This window comes from Diceros bicornis, chromosome X (assembly GCF_020826845.1).
Source record: "Diceros bicornis minor isolate mBicDic1 chromosome X, mDicBic1.mat.cur, whole genome shotgun sequence".
Classification (NCBI taxonomy): Eukaryota; Metazoa; Chordata; class Mammalia; order Perissodactyla; family Rhinocerotidae; genus Diceros; species Diceros bicornis.
In genome coordinates, this window is record NC_080781.1 from 70,039,737 (window position 1) to 70,064,606 (window position 24,870).

General features: G+C 35.4%; 1 protein-coding gene across 10 annotated transcripts in view; it reads right to left on the reverse strand.

The window, feature by feature from the left end:
• The window catches only part of LOC131401161 (transcriptional regulator ATRX-like), a 97,578-nt gene that overhangs the window by 39,390 nt on the left and 33,318 nt on the right, over positions 1-24,870 (reverse strand). For 7 of the 10 annotated variants that reach the window (XM_058536224.1, XM_058536221.1, XM_058536220.1 and 4 more), the window contains exon 1: positions 18,204-18,254. The exons of 1 other annotated variant lie outside the window; for it this stretch is intronic. In XM_058536224.1, the coding sequence (XP_058392207.1) occupies positions 18,204-18,235 (32 nt within the window). In that variant the 5' untranslated portion in view covers positions 18,236-18,254. 2 more of the 10 variants (XM_058536223.1, XM_058536222.1) reach the window with 2 other exon arrangements.

The following is a 24,870-nucleotide window of genomic DNA, read 5'->3' on the forward strand; positions in this document are numbered from 1 at the left end:
TTTTCCTAAGGCAAAACTGCACACATTAACTTATCAGTTTTATAATTGTGAACTGTTACAAGTTATATCTTTTATTAAATCCAGACATGGTTGTCACTCTCTTCCCCCTCCACCAAAACATGAAGGTAACTCAACCAGTACTATACATTGCTTAACTCTAGGTTCTAGGTAAATGTCCTAAAAATGATTCTTTAAGAAGTGGTTAAAAACCTCCATTAAAGAAGAATGTGTTCAGCCTTCATGCTCACAGTCACACATTTACAACATGGGCTTGATGCAGATGACCTGTGAGATCTATCTGCAAGTGCACCAAAAAGAAATCTAAATTCCTAATATAACCTAACCATATCATGAATGACTGGGTTTCAGACAAGTTTTGAGTCCTAATGTCAAGTCAGTGTTTTTAACTACAGGCCATGTTCTTTTGCCTGTATGTTTTACTGCTTTATTTTTTTTTTCCACGAGAAATTGTGGAGTTCCAAAAATTATTAGTGTTTTACCTCTTGTGCACTATTATTTTGGAGAAGTATATGCGTACAGGAACTAGCCTTTTTTTAAATTAAACTTTTCACTTTGAGATAACTGTAGATTCACATGCAGTTGTAAGAAAGATCCTGTGTATCTGTTACCCGGTTTCCCAAAATGGTAACATCTTACAAAACTGTTTTTCATTTTCACCCATTCATCTACCTCCTCCCATAGATGGGCTGCTGTCTTTCAAGACATAGCAAATGGATCACACTGGGTATATGATCATGGATATGGGTATATGATCATGGATATACTGACCAAAATAGTTTTTTTATAGAAAAATCAACGGTAGTTAAATTTAATTTTTTTTTCACTTTATGATTGTTTAAAATAGCATATTATAATCCAAATTGGAAAGGAAGAGTAAAATTATCTCTGTTCACATATGATATCTTATATATGTAGAAAATCTTAAAAATATCACAAAAAAAATCTTAGTTAACAAATGAATTCAGTAATGTTGGTGGATACATAATCAACACACAAAAATCAGCTGCATTTCTATACACTAACAATGAACAATACAAACAGGAAATTAAGAAAACAATTCCATTTACAACAGCATCAAAAGGAATATCTAAGAATAAATTTAACCAAGGAGGCGAAAGACTTATTACACTGAAAAATGCAAAACAGCAATATTTTCATTGCTGAAAGAAATTAAAGACATAAATGGAAAGATATACTGTGTTCATGGATTGGAAGAGTTAATATTGTTAAAATGGCAATGCTATCCAAAGTGATCAACAGATTCAATTCAATTTCTATCAAAATCCCAACCGCATTTTTTGCAGAAATAGGAAAACCCATCTTAAAATTCATGAGGAATCTCAAGGAATCCCAAATAGCCAAAAAAATCATGAAAAAGAAGAAAGTCGAAAAACTCAATACTTTCTGATTTCAAAACTAACTGCAGAGCTAAAATAATCAAAACAGTGTGGAACTGGCATAAGGACAAACATATAGACCAATGGAATAGAAAATCCAGAAATAAACCCTTGCATATATATGGTCAATTGATTTTCAACAAGAGTGTCAAGACCATTCAATGGGGAAAGGATAGTCTCTTCAACAAATAGTGCTGGGAAAACTGGATAACCACATGCAAAGGAATGAAGTTGGATCCTTGCCTGACACCACATACAAAAATTAACTCAAAATGCATCAAAGACCTAAACATAGTAGCTAAAACTATTAAACTCTTATTAGAAAACATAGGGAGAAATCTTTATAACATTGGATTTGGTGATGATTTCTTGAATATAACACCAAAAGCACAGGCAACAAGAGAAAAAAATAGATAAATTGGATTTCATCAAAATGAAAAACTTCTATGCATCAAGGGACACTACCAAGAGAGTGAAAAGACAACCCACAGAATGGGAGAAAATATTTCCCAATCATATATATGACATGGTATTGATATCCAGTATACATAAAGAAATCCTACAACTGAACAACAAAAAAAATCAAATTCAAAAATGGGCAAAGGACTTCAAAGGACATTTCTCCAGACATACAAATGTCCAATAAGCACACGAAAAGATGCTCTACATCACTAGTCATTAGCGAAACACCAATCAAAATCACAAGATACCACTTCACACCTATTAGAAGGTTATTATAAAAAAAATGGAAAATTACTAGTGTTGGTGAGGACGTGGAGAAACTGGAACCCTGGATGTACTGCTGGTAGGAATATCAAATGGTGCACCCATTGTGGAAAAACAGTATGGTGGTACCTCAAAAAGACAAACAGAATCACCATGGGATCTAGCAATTCCACTTCAAAGTATATATCCAAAAGAAATGAAAGCTGGGACTCAAACAGATACTTGCACACCAGTGTTCATACCAGCATTATTCACAAGAGCAAAAAGGTGGAAACAACCAAAATGTCCATCAGCAACAGATGAACGGATAAATAAAACATAGTATATAAAAGGAATGATATTCGATAAAAAGGAATGAAATTCTGATACATGCTACAATATAGATGAACTTTGAAAACATTATACTAAGTGAAATAAGCTAGACACAACAAAAGGACAAACACTGTATAATTCCACCTAGATGAAGTTCCTAGAGTAGTCAAATTCAGAGACAGAAAATAGAATAGAGAGCTGAACAGGTGAGGGAATGCAGAGCTATTGTTTAATGGCTACAGTTCCGGCAACGGAGAGTGATGATGGTTGCACAAGACTGCCAATGTACTTAATGCCACTGAAATATATACTTAAAAATGGTTAAAACTGGGGCCAGCCTGGTGGCGTAGGCGTTAAGTTCACGTGCTCCACTTCGGCTGCCTGGGGTTTGCAGGTTCAGATCCCGGGCATGGACCTACACATCGCTCATCAAGCCATGCTGTGGCGGCATCCCACATACAAAAAATAGAGGAAGATTGGCACAGATGGTTAGCTCAGGGCCAATCTTCCTCACCAAAAAAATAAAAAAGGAAAAAAAGGTTAAAATAGTAAATTTTTTAAAAGATATTTGATGTATTAGGCAAATATTAAAATAGAGTTGGTGTTGTACATGGCCACTAAAGATACAAACAAAGCCATGTACAAACTGCAGCACTGCTTGTACTAGAGAAAATTTGGAAATAACCTAATTATCCATAAAAAAAGGAAGGGATATATTATATATTCACATGATGGAATATTATATAGCAGTTAAGTGAATGAACTAGAGCCATATGAATCAATATAGATAGACTTAAAAATATTCAAAGGAGACTTTAGCTTTATTTACAATATTCTAGTAATTTAAAAATCTGAAGGAAATGTAATTAATTGTTAACTAGCCTATTATTTTAATAATAAAGCAACCTGGCTTGCAGGAGGGGACTGAGGAGTCCTTGCATTCTGAGTGGAGCTGGTTTGCACCTCCTGGTCCGGGGGAATGGAGGGCGGGGGTGAGGAGTGGTTAGGCAAAGCACACCTCCCAAGCCCCAGTGCCCTGCTTCCCACACCAGATGTTGTTGTTCCCCATGCCCACCAAGGCTATCATTCAGGAGCTGGTAGAAAGATGGTTTTGATGAATATATGAAGGAAGAATAAAGACTGATGAATATATGAAGGAAGTAGTAGTGAGAGTGCCACTGTGAAAAATGGGCACAATGGCCAAGCCAGATTGTGTCACAAACTTCTGACAGAAAATCTCTCACCATAAAAACTGCAAGCACTGTGAAAACACAGTTTTCTTGTAAACTGGGAGAGAGTGTGAAGAAACTACAGCTGATGGCAGAAAAACTCAGACTGTCTTCAACTTAACAAACAGCGCACTGGTTCAACACCAGGAATGGGATGAGAGGAAAGCGTGATAAGAATAAGTGGAAGACAGAAATTAATGATGGAATGTATTATGAACAATGACCTGTACTAGGATCTAAGAAAAGGTATAATAAAAATTCCACCACCACTTTAGAGAGGAAATATTAAAATAGACAAGCTCAGTTTCATGAGCAAATCTCTATAATGCATCTTTTTTTCATTACTGTGTTCAATTATCTCTATCACAGACATTTTACATGCAACTATTTCCAAATACTGGCTTAATTAGGATCATTCATTTGGTTAGTAGATAAATGTGCTAACAAAAAATAAATAAAGCAATGTAAAACACATTACTTTGCTCTGATTCCCATGCAAAAACTTTTGAAAAAATTGTAAACATTTTCATTTAAAAAGTAAATAAAACACACGAAGAAATGAATATGATACTACAACTTAGGGTCTGGCCCCGTGGCTTAGCGGTTAAGTGCTCGCGCTCCGCTACTGGCGGCCCGGGTTTGGATCCCAGGCCCACACCGACGCACCACTTGTCAGGCCATGCTGAGGTGGCATCCCACATATAACAACTAGCAGGATGTGCAACTACAACATACAACTATCTACTGGGGCTTTGGGGAGAAAAAGGGAAAAAAAAAGGAGGAGGTTTGGCAATAGATGTTAGTTCAGGGCCGGTCTTCCTCAGCAAGAAGAGGAGGATTGGCATGGATTTTAGCTCAGGGCTGATCTTCCTCACAAAAAAAAAAAAAGAAAGAAAAGAAACTACAACTTATTAAATGCTATAAAAAGTGTTAAGTGTAGTATCTTTTTTTTTTTATAATTTTTATTTATTTATTTTTTCCCCCAAAGCCCCAGTAGATAGTTGTATGTCATAGCTGCACATCCTTCTAGTTGCTGTTATGTGGTATGCGGCCTCAGCATGGCCGGAGAAGCGGTGTGTCGGTGTGCACCCGGGATCCGAACCCGGGCTGCCAGTAGCGGAGCGCGCGCACTTAACCGCTAAGCCACGGGGCCGGCCCTGTAGTATCTTTTTTTACTTATCAAATACTTACGGGAAAAAAAGACTACTCATTGTAGGACAAGGTGCTATGAAATAAACACTGTCATATATGGCCAATGGTAATAAAAGGATTTAGAAAACAACTTGGCAATAAGCCTTTGATGTTATCTTGAGTAATTCTGCCTCTTTTTATCTATACAAAGAAAATAATTCTAAATAAATAACTTTACTCACAAAAGATATTGATCTATGAGTTATTTACAACAGCAAAAAAACTATAAATAATTGAAATGTACAATAATGGCTAAGTAAACAGGAATGCATACAAGACACACAATATCATACCACCCATTAAAAATAATTCAAAAAGGGTCAATTACAAGATGGAAAATAGTTCATACTACAAAGCTGACCAAAGATAGCAGGCTATAAATTGTACATAAAGTATGATCACAACTATGTTAAAAATACATAAAAATATTGCAATAAAATATACTAAAAAATATTAATAGTGGGTGTTATCTAGATGATAAGATTACAGGTGATATTTTTTCTTCTACCTTTTTGTGATATAATAAATTCATTGCTTCTATGTCAGAAAAGTTTTGTTTTCTCTTTTAATTCATGTAATTTTCTTTTATATTTCATAAATGAAGATTGGACATGTATGTTAAACTAAGTTAAAAGTTGAAAACATTTTCCTAAGATTTTTCAAGATAATCCACTTCCATTCAAATTACTCAAATGTGCATGTGTTTCTAGTTTTAAATTATCACATCTGTTTACAATGCATTATAAAATATACAGTTCATTAATTTTTAGTATCCATAACTTCACTTATAAATCAAACAGTACTTGATAGTTGACTTTTCACTAATCCAACAGATTCTTTCCACATCTCCTTTATTCACAAGTTTACTCCTCACTGAAGTGTTGGAAATCTTACATCCTTATTCAAGTAAAATTATAAGAAATCCTTTCAAAAGCTGCCAAGTATTAATTATGTAAGCATACAAAATAAAGTCTAATTGTCTATAAAATTTTTATGCCTTGATTTTACTCCCAAATGTGATACAGGCCCATACAGGTTTCTACTATGTTGCTGAATACCAACCACTGGAAGAGCAGCTGTTAGGGTAAATGGTATAATTTTTCTTAGTGGGGCCACATATCTTGGGTTTCCTTACAAAACCTTACCAAATTTTAACGTGTGCATTTTATACACACTGGCCTGATTTAAACCTCATGAGAACTGTATTACAGGAACTGAGGCTCAGAAAGGCACTTATTTGCTGAATGCAATAAGGGAGTTAAATAATTTGCACTTACAGCTACTAAGTGGAAAATTAGGAATTCTATCTCCAACTAAACCCTACCCTACACTGCATCCCTTAGAGGAGCTCAAGGCACAGTGACTAACATAGAATAGAAAAAGTAGTTACCCTAATAGATAATCCTCAAAACTCAGAATACAGATCTTTCTTGAGTTACGATGGGGTTACATTCCGATAAACCCTTCATGAGTTGAAAATATCGTAAGTCAAAAATGCATTTAGTACACCTAACCTACCTAACACCATAGCTTAGCCTAGGCTACCTTAAACACACTCAGAACATTTATATTAGCCTGCAGTTCGGCAAAGTCATCTAACATAAAGCCTATTTTATAATAAAGTGTTGAATATCTCATGTAATTTACTAAATACTGTACTTAAAGTGAAAAACAGAATGGTTGTATAGGTACAGAATGTTTTTAAGTGTATCAGTTGTTTACCCTCATGGTCACATGGCTGGCTCGGAGCTGTGGCTCGCTGCCACTGCCCAGCATCACTAGAGAGTATACAGCACATCGCTAGCCCAGGAAAAGATCAAAATTCAAAATCTGAAGTACAGTTTCTACTGAATGTGTATCGCTTTTGCACCATTGTAAAGTCGAAAAATTGTAAGTCAAACCATGGTTAAGTTGGGAACTGTCTATACTTAAAAGGACTACAAATAAACTAAGTCCGTAAAAGTACTTTCAGTTACTATAGCATACTTTTCCAAAGTTTTTCATCTTTGTTATTGTTTAAATACATTCATTGATTTAACTTTTTAATAAAACACTTTATGGACACATGAAATTACCTGAGTTCTCTAGCTTTACTGCTCATGCTTAAGCCACTGTGCTTACCACACTATCCTTATTTAGCAGCAACTAAAGATAAGGTGCTAACAATAAGAAAAACAAATCATTTTAAAATCAATTCCTAAAACTTCCAACTGAAACTGGAACCTGATCCTCACAAAGACCAAGACCTGAAAGGCGTTACACAAGCATTTCAAACAAAGGAGAGCACCAAAAATAAAGCCACAGACAGCTATGGCATTTCACATAGGTCCATTTACTTAAAGGAAAAAAAAAAAAAAAACTAACCAGTCAACTACAACCTGTAAGCAGCTTAGAAGTCCTTACTCCTATGCTCACAATAAGAAAAAGGATAAAACAACCTGTAAATCAATAACTTATCTTAGACCCTTTAGAGAACTGAGGTCATAGGGCAAATCACTACTTAAAAAACCTGGAGAGACAGGGAGATAGAGAAATCACAGCTTATCTGGAGTGGGAACACTTCAACAGTAATGACAAATTGTAGGAGGCCCAGTATGGATTAGTAGCTTGAGAGTTAAAACATCCTGGGGTCCCAGTTTTAGGGGGGGGCCCACATTTTCCTGGGTTTTACCTCTAGGAACCCCACAAGGTTTTCAGGTTTTCACAATGAAGATCTGAGGAAAATCCTCGTGTGCCTTGAGCAGAAGGAGGGGAAACCATATTGAAATATGCCCAGAGCATTCTCTTCTTAACAAAGTCACAGCCTCAAGGTAAATTATTTTACCAGAGCATCATCTACCTGGAGGAAGAGCAATTGGGAAACCTCAGCCTCTGCTAGGCTTCTTGTCTTGCTGAAGTTGGGGCAGGGGGCGTGGGGGGGGGGTGCTCAGAAATACTTCTGAAGGTCACAGCCCAGGGACTCAGGACCACTAAAAAAAAAAAACTGAGATTTAATCATAAGATTACAGAACACCTTTCCTCCCCAACTCCTTATCACCACATCAACAGGGATCCAGTATAATAACAATGAATTACAAATGAGAATGCTGTAAGATAATAGACCCTATTTAAGAAGGAATTCTTACTTAGGGAAACCCAAAGACAACAGGGAAGAAAAAAATTAAAACAAGGGAACTAGAAGAAAATGAAGCTTCTGGCACCTACAGCTACAGCAAACATTAAACACAGCCCAGTTCCTAGCCAGATTAACATAAAAGCTCACACTAAAAGCCTGATTACCTCAGTTCTTGTTACCAGAAATACGATATCTGGCTTTCAAAAATAAAAATTACAAGTCATGTTAAAAGGCAAGAAAAAACACAGTATAAAGAGACAAAGCATTAGAACCAGACTCAGATAAGACACAGATTTTGGGAATTATCATAGAGGGGAACTTAAAATAACTATGACTAATATGATAAGGACTCTAACGAAAAAAGCCGGCAACATGCAAGAATAGACAGGCAACGTAAGCAGAGGTGGAAATTCTAATAAATAAAACAAAAGGAAATGCTACAAACACTGTAAAAGAAATCAAGATGCTTTTGATGGGCTCATCAAAAGATTGGACACAGCCAAGGAAAGAATTAACGAGCTTTAAGAGGAAAGAACCAGTGAGGTTGAAGATATGTCAATAGAAACTTTCCAAACTGAAATGCAAAGATAAAAAATAATAAATAAAAGGGAACAGAAAAACTAATAACTGTAGGACAATTACAAAAGTTGTAACATACACATAATGGAATATGAAGAAGAGAGAAAAGAGAAGAAATGTTTGAAATAATCATGGTGGAAAATCTTTGAAAATTAATGGCAGATACCACAGATTCAGAAAGTACAGAGAATACCAAGAAGGATAAATACCAAATATCTACATCTAGCTATATCATATGCAAACAGCAGAAAAGCCAAAGACAAAGAGAAACATTTTAAAAAGGCAGAAGAAAAAGACATCTTATCTTTAGAGAAACAAGGATAAGCATTCCATCTGACATGCTGTCAAAAACTATGCAAGCAGGAAGAGTAGAATAAAGTATTTAAAGTGTTTAAAGAAAAGAAAAAAACCCACCAAGCTAGAATAATGTATCCAGCAAAATGATCCTTCAAAAGTGAAAGAAAAATAAAGATTTTCTCAGACAAACAAAAACTGAAGGAATCTGTTGCCAGTAGACTTGCCTTGCAAGAAATGTTAAAAGAAGTTCTTCAAAGAGAAAGAAAATTATATAGGTCAGAAACACAGATCTACATAAAGAAAGGAAGAGCATTAGAGAAGGAATAAATGAAGGCAAAATAACATCTTTTATTTTTCTTATTCTTAAGTGACCTAATAGGTAACTGTTCAAATTAATAGCAAAAACACATTGGGTGATTATAGCTTAGAAATAAGGGGAAGTATTGGGAATACCCTGTTACAAGGTACCTATACTACTGGTGAAAGGGTATGGTGTTATCAGAAAGTGGATTTAGTTATAAATTGCAAACTGTAAGTCAATCAATAAAATTTTTTTAAAGAAGTATTATTTATGGGGGCAGGCCTGGTGGCATACTGGTTAAGTTCACATGCTCCACTTCGGTGGTCCAGGGTTCGTGGGTTTGGATCCCGGGCACAGACCTGAGCACTGCTTATCAAGCCATGCTGTGGCAGGTGTCCCACATACAAAGTAAAGGAAGATGGGCACAGATGTTAGCCCAGGGCCAACCTTCCTCAAGAAAAAGAGGAGGATTGGCAACAGATGTTAGCTCAGGACTAACCTTCCTCACACACAAAAAAGTAAATAAGTTAAAAGAGGAAAGAAAATGAAATCATATAAAACGTTTAATTAAAACCAAAGGCAAAAAAAGGAGAAGATAAAAAAGAAAACAAAGAACAAGAACAATGAATAAAAAACAGTTACAAACACAGTAGATATTAATCCAACTATATCAAAATGCACTTTAAATGTGAATGATCTAAATACAGCAACTAAGGGTCAGAGTGTGTCAGAGTGTCAGTGTGCATACAGTTAGGTGTCAGAGTGGATTAAAAAACAAGACCCAGTTATATGTTGTCTATAAGAAACCCACTTTAAATATAAAGACACTGATTTTAAGTAAAGGGATGACAGGGGAAAATGGGGAGTTGTTTAATGAGTATAAAGTTTCAGTTTTGCCAGAAGAAAAAGTTCTGGAGACTGGTTGCACAACAATGTAAATGTAGTTAACACTTTTGAAACATACATTTAAAGGTTAAAATGGTAAATTTTATGTTATGTACGTGTATTTTACCATAATTTTTTTTTCAAAAGTAAACGGATGTCTATTCAAGTCCTTTGCCATTTTTTGAGCTGTCTTTTTGTTGCTGCATTGTAAGAGTTCTTTATATATTCTAGATATTAAACCCTTATCAGATACATTTTTGCAAATATTTTCTCCCATTCTGTGGGTTATCTTTCAACTCTCTTGATAGTGTCCTTTGATGTACAAAAGCTTTCAATTTTAATGAAGTCCAAATTATCTATTTTTTCTTTTGTTGCCTGTGTTTTTTGCATCTTAAGAGACCATTGCTAAATCCAAGGCCATGAAGATTAGCACCTATGTTTTCTCCTAAGAGTTTTATAGTTTTAGCTCTTCAATTTAGGTATTTGAGCCATTTTCAGTTGTTGTATATGGTATGAGGTAAGGATCAGATCTTCATTCTTTTGCATGTGGATATGCAGTTGACCCAGCACCATTTATTAAAGAGACTACCAACAAAGGTACACAGTTTTTGTTGGGGATGATAAAACAGTTCTGGGTATAGACGGTGGTGACTGTTACATATTGTGAACATATTTAATGCCACTGAATTGCACATTTACAAATGGTTAAAATGATAAATATTATGTTATGTATATTTTACCACAAAAAAATAAATGTGAGATAGTACTTCACATCCACTAGAATGGGTATAATCAAAAAGATAGACAATAGGAGGTGTTGATGAGGATGTGGAAAAACTGGAACACTCACACAAGCTGATGTGAATGTAAAATGGTAGCCACTTTGAAAAACAGTTTTGACAGTTCCTCAAAAAGATAAACACAGTTACCACATGACCCAGCAATTCCACTCCTAGGTATATACCAAAAAGAAATGAAAATATATGCCCCCACAAAAATTTATACACGAACATTCATAATTCGATTCATAATAACCAAAAAGTAGAAACAAACCAAATATCCATCAAACGATGAATGGAATATTATTCAACAATAAAAAGAAATGAAGTTCTGGGCCGGCCCCATGGCTTAGCGGTTAAGTGCTCACGCTCCGCTGCTGGCGGCCTGGGTTCGGATCCCAGGTGTGTACCGACTCACTGCTTCTCCGGCCATGCTGAGGCCGAGTCCCACATACAGCAACTAGAAGGACATGCAGCTATGACATACAACTATCTACTGGGGCTTTGGGGGAAAAATAAATAAATAAATAAAATTATAAAAAAAAAAAAAGAAATGAAGTTCTGAGTCATGCTACAACATGGAGGTACCCTGAAAACATTATGCTAAAATGAATGTAGCCAGTCAAAAAAGACCACATGTTGTACGATTCCTGTTATATGAAATATTCAGAATACACAAACACATAGAAGTAGAAAGTAAAATAGTTGTTGTTAGGATCTGGGGTAGAAGTTGTGAGGGGAAATGAGGAGTGACTGCTAATTGGCATGGGTTTCTTGTTGGAGTGATGAATATTGTGATGGCTAGACAGGTTTGCGAATATACTAAAACCACTGAATTGTACTCTTTAAACAGATAAACTCAGATGACATGATTTTAAAACTTTATTTATTTATTTATTTATTTATTTATTTATCTCCCAAAGCCCCAGTAGGTAGTTGTATGTCATAGCTGCACATCCTTCTAGTTGCTGTATGTGGGACGCAGCCTCAGCATGGCCGGAGAAGCGGTGCGTCAGTGCGCGCCCGGGGTTCCAAACCCGGGCTGCCAGCAACGGGGCGCGCACTTAACCGCTAAGCCACAGGGCCGGCCCTCAGATGACATGATTTTATATATAGAAAGTCCTAAAGAATCCACCAAAAAACTTTTAGAAGTAATAAATGAATATGGTAAAGTTGCAGGATACACAATGAACATATAAAAATCAGTTACATTTCTATACACTAACAACGAAGCAGCAAAAAGAGAAATTAAGAATATAATCCCATTTACAATTGCAAAAAAAAGAATAAAATACCTAGGAATAAACTTAACCAGAGAGGTTAAAAATCTGTACACTGAAAACTATAAAACATTGCTGAAAGAAATTGAAGACGACACAAAGAAATGGAAAGCTAGTCCATGCTCTTGGATTGGAAGAATTAACATAGTTAAGATGTCCATACTTCCTAAAGCCATCTATAGATTCAGTGCAATCTCTATCAAAGTCCCAAGAACATTTTTCACAGAAATAGAACAGAGAATCCTACAATTTATATGGAACAACAAAAGACCCAGAATAGCCAAAGGAATCCTGAGAAAAAAGAACAAAGCTAGAGGTATCACACTCTTTGATTTCAAAATATACCACACAACTACAGTAACCAAAACAGCATGGTACTGGCACAAAAACAGACACACAGATCAATGGAACAGAATCGAGAGCCCAGAAATAAACCCACACATCTGTGGAGAGCTAATTTTCGACAAAGGAGCCAAGAACATACAATGGAGAAAGGAAAGTCTCTTCAACAAACGTTGTTGGGAAAACTGGATAGCCACATGCAAAAAAATGAATGTAGACCATTATCTTACACCATACACAAAAATTAACTCAAAATGGATTAAAGACTTGAATGTAAGACCTGAAACAATGAAACTTCTAGAAGAAAACATAGGAAGTACACTCTTTGACATCGGTCTTAGCAACATATTTTCAAGCACCATGTCTGACCAGGCAAGAGAAACAATAGAAAAAATAAACAAATGGGACTACATCAAACTAAAAAGCTTCTACATCAAACAGCAAAAGAAACCATCAACGAAACGAAAAGACAACCTAACAACTGGGAGAAGATATTTATAAACCATATTTCTGATAAGTGATTAATCTCCAAAATATATAAAGAACTCATACAGCTCAACAACAAAAAAGCTAACAACCCAATTAAAAAATGGGCAAAAGACCTGAACAGACATTTCTCCAAAGAAGATATACAGATGGCCAACAGGCACATGAAAAGATGTTCAACATCATTAACTATCAGGGAAATGCACATCAAAACTACAATGAGGTATCACCTCACGCCCCTCAGAATGGCTATAATTAACAAGACAGGAAACAAGTGTTGGAGAGGATGCGGAGAGAAGGGAACTCTCATATACTGCTGGTGGGAGTGCAAACTTGTGTAGCCACTATGGAAAACAGTATGGAGATTTCTCAAAAAATTAAGGATAAAACTACCATATGATCCACTACCATATATTCCACTGCTGGGTATTTATCCAAAGAACATGAAAACACCAATGCGTAAAGATACACGCACCTCTGTGTTCACTGCAGCATTATTCACAATAGCCAAGACTTGAAAGCAACCTAAGTGCCCATCAAGGGATGAATGGATGAAGAAGATGTGGTATATAGACAGAATGGAATACTACTCAGCCATAAGAAATGATGAAATCCAGCCATTTGTGACAACATGGATGGACTGTGAGGGTATTATGCTAAGTGAAATAAGTCAGAGGGAGAAAGTCAAATACCATATGATCTCACTCCTAAGCAGAAGATAAAAACAATAATAAACAAACACATAGAGACAGAGATTGGATCAGTGGTTACCAGAGGGGAAGCGGGGGAGGCAGGAGAGTGAAAGGGATGATGAGGCACATGTGTGTGGTGATGGATTGTAATTAGTATTTGGGTGGTGAACATGATGTAATCCATGCAGAAATAGAAGTATAATGATGTGCACCTGAAATTTATACAATGTTATAAACCAATGTTACCACAATAAAATAAATAAATAAATGGATAAACTGTGTGACATGTGATTTATATCACTAAAGCTGTTATTTAAAAAAAGTGACTTGGACATTAACTGAATTGTTGATAGATCTTTTGACAGTAATTGCACTGGAATTTTGACCTTTCATACAATTTCTACTACAGAAAAGAATTAGGAAAAAAATGACTCAAACTAAAAGATTTAATGTGATCTGAGGACATTATTTGAATCTTGAGCTTTATAAGCAATAAATAGGAAGTAATCAATCTGTTACTGCTTGAATTTTTTGCTTCAGCAGAGATTATAAAACTATGGAATGGAAATAGAAATTAAAATAATCTATGTTATACACATCTTTTTAAAACTTATCTGTCAAGCTAGATAATTACTTTGTTGCCTTTCGAGGCCAAGTAGCAGTGACCATTGATTGACTATATTAAAAATGAGTTAGAAAAAGCCCAAGTTTCTCCACCCAGGATCTCACTCTAGGATATCAAGTCTTTCCTGAAGCTCTGCTTTCTGAAAAATTCCAGATTCAGTATTAAGAAAAAAAATCAAGTGTCCACATTTTATGCTCATCCAAGGCACAAGTTTTTACAATGTGGTTTTACAATTTCTATTCTCTACGACAAGAATTTTTTGGCCTTCAACTCTACCTGAATCTTATTATTGTATTACTTTCTACTTAACATTAATTGTTTAATATTAATTTTGTACTGGGACAGAGAAAGGACCAATGTACCAGACAGTCTGTTATAAAGCTTGTGCTGCAAATAAGGGAAGTTAAATGGTATCTTCTCTTTTAATTCTTCAGAGATCTCTCCAGGGATCCTCTAAAAGACCTAGACTTTTTAAACCCACATGCTTCTCTTGACCCTTGGGAAATATTAACATCTTATACTTGAAAATTTCTCGGAATATAACAAACTTTTGTTCTTTTACAAAAAGAAAAAAAGGGAGGGGAATAAAAAAATACTGAAACAAGAAACAAAGAACACTTGTGTCTATTTTATATCATCTCAAAAAATCATTCAGGCCTCCAAGCCCATCTAAGGACATAAAAATTAAGTATATGAGACGACAAGTCATAACCAGCATGGGCACCACAGAATAGTCATCTTAGAAGATGAATTTTATTTTTCTGAGGACAGCATCCTAAGTTTACCACAACCAACAGGGCACTACTAAAATCTAAGACCTTCTCTTTTGAGTCCCAAAAACAAGATATATTAAAAGGTAGTCCCCTTCATAAAGAAGTATCCTGAATACAAAGAGCCACTGAAAATCTCTTGAGTACCACTGAACATTGCTCTAAAATCAAAAAGGAGGCAATCTTGGGGCTGGCCCGGTGGCGCAAGTGGTTAAGTGCACACGCTCCGCTGCGGCGGCCCAGGGTTTGCCGGTTCGGATCTTGGGCGTGCACCAACACACCACTTGTTAAGCCATGCTGTGGCGGCGTCCCATATAAAATAGAGGAAGATGGGCACGGATGTTAGCCCAGGGCCAGTCTTCCTCAGCAAAAAAAAAAAAAAAAAAGAGGAGGATTGGCATTGGATGTTAGCTCAGGGCTGGTCTTCCTCACCAAAAAAAAAAAAAAGGAGGCAATCTTTTCTCACAAAAACTTGAATCTAACTCATCTGAGTTAAAACTCAGAATAGTGGTTCTAAATTTTGTAGAAGCCATCTTATGACTTCGCAGAAGTAAACTAAAGCATTCATAAGGAGTTGGTCAGAAGCAAACTAATTATATAATCCACGCCTAGACATTTAAGTTATATGAAGATTAGCATGAAGAGAAGACTCAACTAAGAGCAAGAGAAAATAAGTTCTGCATTCTGATAGATGAGGAGTAGAATATAACCCAACAAAGCTGTCCAATACCAACTCTAATTCTCCTACTCAAGACTAGAATTCCTAGTCTGTGTGTACTCATTCTGATATTTGAGCCTCTTGCCCTGTATGTGAAACCTAACTCTTGTGACAGTCTTACCACCCAATACTCCAAATCATTCCTTGTCCCTCTGGTTAAACTTCCTCATTCATTTCTTTTCAGTTGATGGCACCAATCCTGGAAATTTTTTTGTGTGTGTGAGGAAGATCAGCCCTGAGCTAATATCCATGCTAATCCTCCTCTTTTTGCTGAGGAAGACCAGGTATGAGCTAACATCTATTGCCAATCCTCCTCCTTTTTTCTTCCCCAAAGCCCCAGTAGATAGCTGTATGTCATAGTTGCACATCCTTCTAGTTGCTGTATGTGGGACACGGCCTCAGCATGGCCGGAGAAGCGGTGCATTGGTGTGCGCCCGGGATCCAAACCCGGGGACGCCAGTAGCGGAGCGCGTGCACTTAACCACTAAGCCACGGGGTCGGCCCATTCCTGGAAAATTTGAATTAATACCAACTCCCAGAATGCAAATGTCCTATCTTCTTTAACTATTAAATGGTTTTCTTATCATTCCATAATGATTAATAAAAGAGATTCTGAAATGGCCAGCATCTTGAGTTTCTAATTTTCCAGTCCAGCTTTAACATCTGAAAAAGTCCTATGAGTGGGTTTCAGCAGGCTGATGCCTCAACGGAAAGACGAGTCATAATCTAGGAGTAATATAAGCAAATAGGACTAACAGATATAACTTTCTAATTGTTGATGCTTTTTTGAAAATCCTTTAAAGTAACCATGTAGCATTAAAATTTCAAAGCAAAGGCAATTCAGGTCAGCTTCACAAATATATCTTGCCTGAAAAACTTCCATTTAAACTCTTCCCAAATTGATAAGGGTTTTTAACCCCAAAGCAGTCAGATTTCACTACTCATTCATGAGGAGTAAGATTCACTTACTCATTTTACAATATTTACTAAATGCTGAATATATTCTGGACACTTGGTATTGGAATAAAAAATAAACACATTAGACCTGACCTCAAGGAACTCACAATACAACAGTGAAAGAAGGCTGTTAAACAGCCCAGGAGTAATTCAGGGAAGAAAGGGGGGTCCATCCCTATAACTGTGAATTACCTAATGCTTTTTAAATCTCTGACTACATACATCTAATTTTTATATAGCTTCCTTTAGGGTTAAAACTCTTTACCTTATTTCTAACACCTGCTAACCTCCATTTTAAGAAACAAAGTTTGCTAGAGGGTCAGGAATTTCCTGAAGAATACCTTGGAAAAGCAAACACTGAACCACAAAGGTTTCCTGTATTAAAAGAGAGGTGTAATGGTTTCACGTAAAACCAAGGGAAAATAAAGATCAGTTCAGGGTGCTAAATATTTGAAAAGCTTAGATTTACTGTTCCATTAGAGGCAAATCTTTCTAAACTCAATACAGTCTATTCACTTTAACACAAAAAGTGAATAAGTATTACTGCCTTTATTTTCTAACAAAAGCAAACTAAATTCTTTCAAAAAAAGAAAACTTCAGGGGCCAGCCCCGCAGCCTAGTGGTTAAGTTCGGCATGCTCCACTTCACCCGCTCGAGTTGGGTTCCCAGGAGCGGACCTACACCACTCATCAGCGGCCATGCTGTGGCGGTGACCCACACACAAAATAAAGGAAGACTGACACAGATGTTTGCTCAGGGCAAATCTTCCTCAGCAAAAAAAATAAAATAGGAAACCTTTACAAGAGTTTTATCAGGATGTTTATTTTAGCTCAAAGGGAATGAATTTAGATTTAAGTAAGTTAAAAGACAAACTATCCTCAGAACAAGCAGAAATGCAATTTTACTTTTACCCATTATAATAAAACCTATTTTCCTCTAGAACTTGATTCAGACTGAATTTACATCCCTATATATTATAATGCAAAGAGTACTTAAAACCAGTTTAAATAAAAGCCTCACCTCTCTGTTGGTAAAGAAGAAAGGGGAGAAAAACAAAATCTAGGTTTTCTGAGAGAAGACAAAGTCATGTATTCCTATATATATAGCTAAATATTCAATGTCTTAACTAAGCCCATCTACAAGACATTACTGTAATCATTTAATTTGTGGACTACTACTTAATTTTGAGGAAGTCTAAAAAGCAAATCTCTCCAGATAAAAATAAAGCTTATTTCCCTAATCAACAAAAACTGAATCAGATAAAATCTGCAATGCAAGTCCTAGCTAAATGGAGTTTTGACAAATATTAATTAAGGTCTGAAATAGCACTAACATTTTTACACAAGCAATAAAACCATCATACCAGAGGTAAAAGATGTATAAACAGATTAGATCATCTTTGAAAATACAGTGTTTAGCTTATCTTTAGAATGTAGTGAACTCAATGCTCCAGGTGACAGACACCTGAGGGGGAAGGTATGAAAAATTAAAATCAACTTACATGGTAACTTCTATACTTTTTGATATGTACATCAAAGCTATTCATAGCTCTTTTCATGAAATTCATACCTAATCAATTCTGTCTCCAGCTATTAAGTGAATCCACTCTGAAAAACCGAAAAGAAGCAGAGAAAGCAACTCAATTTTGTTAAGAGCTTACACTATGCTAGACATCTTATAAAGATTTTCATTTAGGTATTATTGTGTTCATTCACAGAGGAAAAACCAACCCAGATGCTGGGTAACTTTCCAAAGGTTAAAAAGCAAGAGAACTGGATTTGAACCCAAATCTATCACTATATCATGTAATTCCAAATAAGTTGAGAGTAGAGCTCAAACTATCTGAATTTTATTCCAAAGGACTGGAGATTAATCCATTTTCCACTATTTCCTTTCCCCAAGAGTAGAAAATACCAAATGCAAATGGACCTCTTACTTAAGTTAAATGACAATCCCTAAATAATTTATGAGACATCCTTTGAAATATTCCTCTAATACTGGAAAAACAATGGGTAAAAAATAATATAGTTTGGTCCCATGTGTATCTTAAGAAAAACCTGATATTTAATGGAAGAAAAGCATTAACTTGTCTTTGAAAATGAGAACAGTTACAGATCATTTACTCACTTCTCTTTTCTATAATAATATTCCAGGCATGGAAGTTTTAGCTTATTGTTGCTAAGGACTCTCCTCCACATCCTCCTTCCCTGATGATAAATCCACTATAGAAAATGAAATATAGGGGCCAGCCCAGTGGTGCAGCGGTTAAGTGCGCGCGCTCCGCTGCGGCGGCCCGGGGTTCGCAGGTTCAGATCCCATGCGTGCACCGACGCACCGCTTGCTAAGCCATGCTGTGGCGGTGTCCCATGTAAAGTAGAGGAGGATGGGCACGGATGTTAGCCCAGGGCCTGTCTTCATCAGCAAAAAGAGGAGGATTGGCATCAGATGTTAGCTCAGGGCTAGTCCTCCTCACACACACACACAAAAAAGTAAAAGAAATATAAAGAAAACTGTGAAGTACAAAATAGAATGTCACCTAAAATCCCACCATCCACAGATAATCATAGGGAAAAATGTTAACACACATGTTTGGTTTTAACAAAACTGAATGGTTACTTTACTGCTTTGCAACCTCTCTCCTCCATTAATATACTATGAATATTTTCCTGCATCATTAAATATTCTTCCAAAACATAATTTTTAATGGCAGCACAGTATTCCATCATGTAAAGATGCCATAAGTTTTTTTTCAAGCTAACATCACTTAAAGAGGGATATGCTTTCGTTTCAAGAACTGCAGCAGCCTACCAATAGGCTATATAGCATGGCTGTTAAATTTTAAAATCAATTTTTATTTATTCATACCATATGTACTGCAAAGAAAGGGCTATGTGTATTAACTATTACAAAAGATTCACTGAGAAAAACAAGGTGACACTTATTTTATATTCACTTAAAGAATTACCAATGCATATTTGTGCTGTTAACTTAAGTGTTAAGTTACAGTTGTCTACAAAAACACATTGGCCAGGATAAAGAACTGTAGAACAAGAAAATTTTCAAATTGCCAGTGGAAGTGTAAACTAGTAAAACCATTATGGAGAGCAGTTTGGCAATTATAATAAAAAATAAAATTGACCTCCTAAAGAAACTCTAGCATATGTGGAGACACGACTAAGAGTGTTCATGGAAACACTTCTTAATAGGACCAAATTAGAAAAAAATTCTAAACATCCACCAATGGTAGACATATAAATTACAGCATACCCATACAACTTAATACTAAACAGAAATGAAAAGTGAGCAATCTAGATCAGTGTTGCCCAACAGAAATATAATGTAAGCCACAAATATAATTTAAAATTCTCTAGAAGCCATGTTTAAAAAAAAAGCAGGTGAAGTTAATTTTAATATCTTCTCTAACCCAATATATCCAAATTATCATTTCAATATACAATCAATATAAAAGAATTAGGAATGAGATATTTTACATAGTTTTTTCGTACTGTATTCAAAATCCTGTGTGCAAATATAATTTCAGCACATCTCAATTCACAGTAGCCACATTTCAAATGCACAACAGCCAGAGATAGCGGCTATTATATTGGACAGTGCTGATCTAAGGCTACCTCAAAATCCCAAAAACAACACTGAACAAAAAAAGCACACTGTAAAATAATATGTACTAAGGGTGTCACTTAAACTTATGAAACCAAAAGAATTCTAAATAATGCTTATTAATACGTAAAAACGTATCCATACATATATATATATGCATATGTCAAGAATATTTTAAAATCCATGACACCTCACCTCTCCCTGTAATGTTTTATTTCTTTGAAAGAAATCTGAAGTAAATATGACATAAGATTTCATAAAGCTAGGTGGTAGGTGCAGAGGTGTTTATATTATATTCTTTTTCTGAAATATTTCCCAATTAAATAATAAATTCAGAGTATGCATGCTCTAGAACTCTCATATTCTATAACAACTTAGGTCTGAAAATACGCTAATGAAGTATTTAGAATGTAAACTTCATACTTCACTTTGTCCTACATAGAACAAACGTATCCTTCTGTCCTTCATATAAGTTTGATAATAAAAGGGAAAGGAAAACTTCAAAAAATTAAGTAAAGACAAGAACTGATGAATGTGCCTCACTTATTTACTCAATAAGCATTTACTATTTGGCTATTATTAGCATTCAAGAAGCTCATAATGTGGAGAACAGCCTTTTCTGTCACAAGTTATGTAGTCATGTGGAGGATCAAAGTATATTTAGGCACTTGACAGAACACCAAGATCAAAGAAAAAAAGCTAAACACTAAAACAGTGACTTTTGGCCCTCAGAGTAAATTGTTAAATGGAAAATTTTAAAGGAGATTCCTAAAATAGCACATTAGTTTGGTGTACCACCCTGGGACACACAATGACTTCCTGGAAAAGTTTTTTTTTTAAGACCAGTGAAAACACACACGCAAAACCCTCATTATTCATTCTACTTAGTTTTGGCTAATTATAAATTACCGGTACATAAGCTAAATAGTCTAATAAAGGTTCCCAGTGTATGAAAGCAAAGTTAAAAATGAGAAGCACTGAAACCAGAGACTATGAATTGTTACAACTCAGAACTTCAGATATAAACCATCATTCACAACAATAAAGTTTATGCAGAACAAGAAATCTGATAAAACCTAGTTGAAAAGGCAACTTTAAAAATTGAACTTCAATTATACTGATCTCTGCAATTTACTTTGAAATGAATAAGAAAATAGGATGGATTGTTGAATCAATGGAGAGATAGACAGATGGATAAATATGTGATAAAACAAGTATAGTAAAATGCTAAAGGCAGAATCTAGGCATTAAGTATATGTAAAATTCTTTCAACCTTGCTGTTTGAAAATTTGTATAATAAAATGTTGAAAAATTAATACTTCAATAATGTGAGAGTATAATAACAACTAAACTACAATTATGATGGACCCCAAACACCTAAAATACTATCACTCAAAAGAAATCAAGTTGGGCCGGCCCTGTGGCTTAGCGGTTAAGTGTGCGAGCTCCGCTGCTGGCAGCCCGGGTTCGGATCCCGGACGCGCACAGACATACTGCTTCTCCAGCCATGCTGAGGTCGCGTCCCACATATAGCAACTAGAAGGATGTGCAACTATGACATACAACTATCTACTGGGGCTTTGGGGGAAAAAATAAATAAATAAAATTATAAAAAAAAAAAAAAGAAATCAAGTATACAATCTGTTTTTTGTATTGGCACCAAAAGAAAATTAAAAAATCAACTTGTCTTTTTGCAAATAGTTCATTTTAGGCCAACACCCTATTTTGTACAGTTTGTTTAAAAAAAAAACTTCAATACAATAATAGGATGTCTGGAATTTGTTTCAAAATAATCCAATAAGGGGGGACTTGGGTGGGTATATATGAAATAACTAACCACGAGATGGTAACTGCTGAAGCTTGGTGACAGGTACTTGGCAGGGTTCTACTTTCTTCTTTTTGAACATGCTTGTAATTTTCCAGAAAAAAAGTTAAATATATAGAGAATATTATTTTAATACCTAATTCAGTGTCCTATACCCTAGAATAGTGGCCTGTAAATAGCAGGTACTCAAATGAGTTATAGATAAGCATTTACATAAGTAAGAAAATCTAGAGTTTAAACTCAAACACTTATGGTTATATTCAGTTAAACATAGATTAATGTTTATTTGTGAATTCATGACACAAACACAAAGTCACTCATTTCAAGTGTCCCTAGCCCTTACCCCTCACTGGGTGTTCCTGGAGAAGATTCAACCACCAGTAATATATACACACACTGATGATGATAAAAACCACAGCTAACATTTACTGAGTATCTATTACATGCCAAGCACTGCTCTAAGCACTGAACATGCATTATCTCACTTAATCCTCAGAACCACCCTATAAGATAGGTAATATTATTTCCATTTTACAGATGAGAAAACTGAGGTACAGGGAGGTTAGGTAACTTTCCCCAAGTCACAACGCAAATAAATCGTGGAGCCAGGTGCTAAACGTAGCTGATAACTCCCAAATCATACCTTAGCCAGATCTTAATTACGAAGTACTTAAAAAGTAAGGTTTGTTTGTTAATATAGCTAGTAAAAAATGGGGAGAGATTTTTAGAGTACTCAGGAAAAAAATTCTTAGCAATGTTTGAACTAGATGGGGCTTTTAAACGAGTCCAATGTCCTCAATTTATAGCAAATCAAACATAGCTATAATTAAATATACTCTACTCGATTACATAAAAATTCCACAAATACATGTGACACTCGAAAGAAACAGCTGTCTAGAGCCACAGAATAGTATCTACCTCACCACTGTATCCCCTAGTAACTAAACAGCCATTTAATAAGTATTTGCTGAATAAGCTGAATAGTTAAAATAGTCCTTAATCTTATTTGTACAGTTGGATGTTTGTTACTTTGCAGATAAAATAAGCTGTTTCAATGTTTTAAAATATTAAAGGTATAACTAATCCTGGCTTACCCTTAAACCATAATCTTGTAGAAAGGTATTGATCGTTGTTTTCATGGACAATTAGTTCTAAATCTGCTGGGTACCTCCATATTCCTTGATCTACTATTATAGTCTGCATTTAGGAAAGTATTAAGAGAGTTATCAGGACTTGACATGAGTTCCATAAATCTGACCCAAGCTTCTGGACTTTACCCACTCTGATCAAAGAACGTAAGAGAAGGTTAACTGTTCTGTGGCCAACTTCTAACTTATTCCACATTTTTCACCATAATAAAATCACATAGATAATAAAGAAATGGAGATCCAAGTTCCAATATATAGAAGACATACGATGGAAAAGTCAAATAAGGAATATTTTTCACAGCAGAAAGATTAGTAGAAATTACTCAAATTTCATAGAAGACCAGAATTGGTTTACTCCTCTCACTTTTTTTCTCCCATTCCAGACTCCCTCCTGCTATAGGTAGGCATCAAGTCTATTCTTCCTAGCAAATGGAATCTACTCGGACCTCTAAAGGTCATATTGTTAAACTGGTTATGGAACTTAAAACAGAGTCAAAACTATGGACTATGCAAATCCAAAGTAGAAACTACACATCGCACCAAAGAGCACATACAAACTACTTTTGAGATTAGAAACAGAAACTTCTCTGATCAAAAACAACTATGTCACTGACTAATTGCACACTCTTGGAAAGGTCCCTTAGCCTCTCTGAGCTCTGTTGTAGTGATTTCAGTAAATAATTACCTTATCTTAATTTAAATAGTAAGGAAACAACTCTGAAGCATGTGAACAAAAACACATGGAATCAAGAAGATTCTAAACAATCCAGTGTCACAACAATAGAATTGTAGCTAATTTACTTCCTTGAGACTGTGGCAATGATAGAAAAATGTAAAAATCACTTTAAGACATAACAAGCGTCCTTTATTTTCTTTAACAAGAGTTCTGACACAATTTATAGAAAAATATTCTACACTCTTACTGAATTGTTATAAAATACATACAAAAACTCCTAATGGGCTATTAAAAACATAGTACTGCACCAACAACCCTGAATTGGGAGTCAAATAATCTTGGTTCTAGTCCTAATTACTAATTAGAGCTACGACCTTAAGCAAACTGCAACCTCCGTAGAGCTCAATTTCCTCACTAATAAAATGAGAGAACTTTACTACATGAGTGTTAAGATACCTTCCAGCTACTAAATTTGCTTCTGAAAGGGATCGTCAATTCAACTTCATATTTGATTTTAACAGTAAATCAGCTGCATGTCCACTCCTGGAAATAATAACCAACTAGCAATTCCCTTTTCCTCTGCAATATATTGCTCTCAACATTCCTCCATTCTAACTTACACCATCCTCAGACTACAGGAAAAGTCTAGCTCACTTAAGGAGACCCAATCCCAAACCATATTTCTGAAATGCTACTACCTTCCTCTTTTTATCTAGGTATCTCATAGGATTGTTATATAACCCAACAAGTTATAAAGATAGAATTTTAGACTAAAAGCAATTTAATTGAGGGACTGGACTAGATAAAAATGAAAACATTGAGGCCCATGGACACACAGTTATTAGAAGACCCAGAACTAAAAGTTACAGAAAGCATGGTCTTACTCCAGTGCTTTTTCAAT